We start from the raw sequence: 5,465 nt of genomic DNA, 5'->3' as shown, positions 1-5,465 counted from the left end.
GCGAGTGTGACGTCAGAGCAGGGTGACGCCGGGCGAGTGAGTGTGACTCGCGGGAAGGGCAGGCCTGGTTGGGCGCGCATGCGCATGGCCTGGGAGAGGGGGACCGTGCTGTTGAAGCGGACGCCATCGGAACGAGGTAGCGACAATGTTGAAGGGGTAGGCCTCGGCCTGGAGTTACACGTCACAGCGCACCCGTACACAGCAAGCTGAGCGGGGGCCCCCTCACCGACAGTGGGCCCGGCGGCACTTCAAGGGACAAGAGAGAAAACAGAGACCAAGAAAGAGAAGCGATGGACGTGGATATGGACTTAGATCAGGACCTGATGCAGAAATTCAGCTGCATGGGAACCACCGACAAGGATGTGCTCATTTCCGAGTTTCAGAGGCTGCTGGGTTTCCAGCTCAACCCGGCCGGCTGTGCGTTCTTCCTGGACATGACCAATTGGTAAGGCGCAGGCCTCTTCAGGCCCTTCCTTCCTTCCTCCCCTTCCCTTTGATATGCCGACAGTGCTCATTCCGGGCCTTGTTGTTGTGCGTCTTTCGCGGATTACATAAGCGGCTCCAGTGGGAGGGGGGACGCTACCATCCGCCTCCCACCTCCGTTACCGAAGGGGTGATTGTTGGACTTTCGGGGGGAGGGGCCTGTCCCGGCCCTCTGCCACAAATGCACTTTTAGCAGCACCGCGCCTTGATCAACTGTCTGCCCGCTCCCTGTTTCTGTCGAGTCATTTTGTAGCGTACTTGAAAAGTTGTACTCTTCAGTGATGTGCGACTGGACGGTGCTTCCCAGCCGTCATACATCATTTTATTGACTCTTTCTGGGCTGTGTTGATGCAGACTAACCTATTTGATTGCACACTCGTGCCTAGGAACAGTTCAGGAGAATTCGCTATGTTTTATTATCTTAAATGTGGTAATATTTATTATCTTAAATGGAAAGTTATAAACATACTTTCGATAGCCTTCTGGAAAGTTCCACATAGTTTGCTGTATTTCTCCCAGTTTTGTTTGAATACAGTACAGTCCTAAGAATTTTCCAACTGGTTTCTAATGAATTTTCAATGCAGTAGGATTCTAGAAATGTATTTATGTAAGATTAAGTTTAAAAACTGACAAATCAGCCACACTTTCTTTCTTTGTCTTCTGAAGTTTTTTACAGATACTAAAGGTATTGTTCACATGCTTTTTCCAGTATGATTTCCAGCATTTGCAGTACTTTTATTTGTTCACATATTTGTTTTACTTGGCATATTCTGAATTGTTTTGATCAATTTTTATATTTTATGCAAGATGTTTTATACTTAACATAGAAATGTTAACTTTGAAGTACTGGTTTTTGAGAGAGGTTTTTTGATTTTTTTTTATGGGGATGTGATGTGATCTAGTGGATCCTTTTGTTTGTGCTTAGTTATCTGGAACTTTTTGAGCTTCACAAACAAGCCCGAAATGCATTTAATCTTTTCATGTTTTGTATCGTATAATCAAATTTGTGTTTACACGTATATAACATTTTAAAGCAAATTCTGTTTTAACGATTGTATGAAGTGCTTTGGGATGTTTTACTATGTTGTAGGTTCTATATAAATGCAAGTTTCCCTCCAAGCCCATACCCTGACTTGGAACTTCCTTCATTGTTGCGGAGTCAAAATTCTGAAACTCCCTTCCTAACAGCACTGTTTTTTTTTTCTCTGATCAGCCTGACTCTGATCAGCCTGACTCTGATCAGCCTGACTCTGATCAGCCTGACTCTGATCAGCCTGACTCTGATCAGCCTGACTCTGATCAGCCTGACCCTGATCAGCCTGACCCTGATCAGCCTGACCCTGATCAGCCTGACCCTGATAGCACTGTGGGTGTACCAACCACACACAGCCTGCAGTGGTTCAAGAAGGTGGCTCACCACCACCTTCTCAAGGGCAATTAAGAATGGGCAATAAATGCTGTCCTCGCCAGCGATGCCCACATCCAATGAATGAATAAATAATTTTCTTTTAAAAAGTTGTTTTAGCATTACCATTTTATCAGAAAGAAAGAACTTTCAATTGATGATGCCTTTCGGTTTTTTAAGACATCCCAAAATGCTTCACTGCCAATAATTTACTTTTAGAAGTGTAATTTTTGTCCTGTAAGTAAATGCTGCAGCCAACCTATGCACAACAAGGTTCTACAAACGGGACTGAGATAAATTGGCAGTTACTTTTTCTATATATATATGTGGTGTTGGTTGTGTGATGGATGTTGTCCAGAACTGGTAGAGGCTAATTTCCTGTTTTGTTTCGCCTCATCAAATAAAAGTAGATGATATTTGGGAAATTCCAGGGAGTTACCCAAAGTCAATAGTTGAAAATAACTGAGAAATTACAGGAGTTACATTGGACTAGGAATTACAATCATAGAATCTTCAGTACATCAATTCTGAGGCAATACAAGCAATATCCTGAAATTCAGTCCTACACTCTTCACCTAAGGTACCCAGATAGCACACCAGAGGAACATCTGTTTACCTGACCCAGCTTCATGTGCCCTAAGCAAAATTTTTTAATAAAGGTCATCAAGTTTACCTATCTGATTAAACCCTTGAATGGTGTGTGCTACAGTATATCATGATGGTGGTATAGCCGCAGTTTCTCACCTTGCATATCAGTCACCAATAGGAGTAATTGTGGCAGGTCATCATGTGCAACTACAGCAACAATTTACTTTAGATAGTGTCTTTAACGTAATATAAGGCCTAAAGAGCTTCATAGAATCGGAATCAAACAAAAGGTAATACTGAGTCACTTAAGGAGATATCAGAACGGATGATCAAAAGCTTGATCAAAGGAGCATTTTAAAGGAAGAGAGAGGGGTAGAGAGCCGGTGAGGCTGAAGGATGGAATGCCAGAGCTTAGCCCATGCAGCCAAATGCGCAGCCACTGAGTGGCGCAATTTAAAGTTGGGATATGCAAGAGGCCAGGATTGTCGGGCTGAAGGAGATGGTGAGGCCATGGAGCAATTTGAAAATAAGGTTTAGAATTTTAAATTCGAGTCTACTGGACTGGGAACCAGTATATATTAACGAGCACAGGAGTGATGGGTGAATGAGTCTTTGTGCGAGTTAGGATGTGGGCAGCAGAGTTTTATGAGGTCAAGTTTATGTAATGTGGAAGATAGGCTGGCCAGGAGAGCACTTGAATAGTCAAGTCTCGAGGTAAGAAAGGCATTGATGAGGGTTTCAGCAGATGAGCTGAGGCGGGCAGAGTTTAGTGATGTTTTGTAGGTGGAAGTAGGCATTCTTGGTATTGGAGTGGGTATATGGTTAGAAGCTCATCTTGAGATCAGATAGGGCACTAAGGTTGTGAACGGGCTGTTTCAGGAGAGAGGGAATTGTTGGCTCAGGAATAGAGTTTGTGGCAGGGACTGAAGAGGCTTGTCTTCCCAATATTTATGCGCGCCAGTCCTGGATGCCGAATAAGCGGCGTGACTAAAAAAGACAGAGGGGAGGGATTGAGAGTGGCAGTGGTGAGGTAGAGCTGGGTATCCTGATGTGTTTTTGGATGATGTTGCAGCGTGGTGGTATGCCACTGATGAATTGGAATGGCTCAAGGATAGATCCTTGGCGGGGGTTGGTGGTCTCCGGAGGTAATGATATGGAAGCAGGCAGAGAAGCCATTGTATGTGATTCTCTGGATAGATGAGGATGGAACAAGGTGAGTGCAGTCCCACCCAGCTGGATGAGGGAGGAGAGGTATTATAGGGGAATGATATGGTCAACTGTGTCAAAAGCTGCAGATAAATGGAAAAGGGTGAGGGGAAACAGTTTACCACACTCTGAAGATGCTATTTGTGACTTTGAGCCATTTTATTCCTGTGGTAAGGGTGAAAACCTGATTAGAGGCACTCAAACATGGAATTGTGAGGAAGATAGGAAAAGATTTTGAAGGTGACCACAAGTTCAAGGACTCTGGAGAGGAAAGAGAGGTTAGAAATGGGGCGTTAGTTTGCAAGGTCAGAAGATTCAAAGGTGGGTTTTGTTGGAGAGGGTTGACGATGGCAGATTTGAAAGAAGAGAGAACTGTTAACATTGCAGAGAGTGGTGAGCTGAGGTTGAGCTCTGCTCTATTCGGCCATCTTCATTAGGATAAAAGTGTCTGCAGTATCCTTCATATTCAGTGATTGTGCTATCGTTCTGTTGGCACTAAGTCAACATTTGTATGTGCTTTCTTTTGATCACTGGATGGGTCTTTTGTGCTGCATATAGCATGACCTGCATTATAAGGTTTCTGAATGTAAGGGCAATGAAGTTTTTGTTAATCGCCCGGATTTTGTGGTTAGCGGCGAAACAAGGGCGATCGTGCTGACCTAGAAGAAAGCTGCACCGAGAGATCCAGCGATCTCTGGCGAGAATTTGAACTCCCCCAACGTGTATTAAATTGCAGCATTCTTTAATTGGGGTTCTTAGACTTGAGCTGCATTGATATCATCAAGCCGTCCAAGCAACCAATCACATTAAAGAATTCCGACAGACAGCTAATCAGGGAATGAGCACGAATAATCACGTCTCAAAAGCAATGGCAAGTGAAGTAAAGTTTGGGACATACACATAGGGTTAAAAACAGAAGCTGAAATATCATAAATACATTTAAAAAAAAAAAAATTATTTAAAAAAATCTGGTTTAAAAAATCGTTTCAATCTAATAAATAGTAGAGCCCTTAAACATTTCACAAACACTTTTCAGGGCCAGATCGGTTGTACAGCAGTCGTCAGTACTCAGGTCGTTGTTAAAAACCCAATTACACCTCATTGAACAAGACTTGACATTTTACGGGATTTCTAACAGTGGTATGAGAGCCTAAAAGAGGGTGTTCTCGCCAGATCAATTGATTCCGCTGATTGCTGACTCTGAGAAATGGGTCTACAGTGCGGCCTATGGTAGAGCGGTGAATGATGGACTGCAACTTGACAATTTCCGCATTGATCTGTGCTTGCGCTAACTCTTGGCTCAGAGCTGCATATTCCCAGCCATTGCCCCATTTCTCCACCTGAATGTGGAGACTGAAAAGTGTGATGCATTAAGTTAATCGTAGATCAAAAACATGAAGATAACTCCACTGCTATTTCAACCCTAGTTGTCAGCATGCCAAAGATCAATACGTTTTGCTTTATAGAAGTATCTCACTGCTACATGGCACCATATCTGTTAACAAGCAATTTCCATCTCCAACTGTTGTATGCCAATACAAAATAACTGAAATTGCTGATGGGAGGACAGCAAAAATCGCACTTTCCTGCTATTAAATTAGAGAAATAACTCTTCGGTACAGGGAAGAAGTTGATTGGTGAATGACCTCTTCGATACAGCGGAAGAAGTTGATTGATGAGTAACTGAGTTATTTTACTTCTCATTGTAATAAAAAGTTTTTAAAGTTACGTTATGGTAGGTCAGCTCGGGCAAATTGAATGTATGTCCTGTGATATGTGGGAA

The 5,465-nt window shown here is 43.1% G+C and overlaps 1 protein-coding gene across 7 annotated transcripts in view; it reads left to right on the top strand.

The window, feature by feature from the left end:
- Nucleotides 1–47: 47 nt before the first annotated feature.
- The window catches only part of ilrun (inflammation and lipid regulator with UBA-like and NBR1-like domains), a 100,609-nt gene continuing 95,191 nt past the window's right edge, over nucleotides 48–5,465 (top strand). For 3 of the 7 annotated variants that reach the window (XR_010977466.1, XM_068057068.1, XM_068057070.1), the window contains exon 1: nucleotides 59–445. Coding sequence is in view for 6 of the 7 variants with exons in the window: in XM_068057068.1 (XP_067913169.1) it covers nucleotides 291–445 (155 nt within the window). In the remaining variant the exon portion in view is untranslated. Of the gene's footprint in view, nucleotides 446–5,465 lie in introns of all 7 variants that reach the window. The other 4 variants (XM_068057067.1, XM_068057066.1, XM_068057071.1 and 1 more) reach the window with 3 other exon arrangements.

This window comes from Heterodontus francisci, chromosome 25, assembly GCF_036365525.1.
Source record: "Heterodontus francisci isolate sHetFra1 chromosome 25, sHetFra1.hap1, whole genome shotgun sequence".
Lineage (NCBI taxonomy): Eukaryota > Metazoa > Chordata > Chondrichthyes > Heterodontiformes > Heterodontidae > Heterodontus > Heterodontus francisci.
Note: the sequence above shows the minus strand (reverse complement) of the source record. Positions and strands in the feature narration are given on the sequence as shown.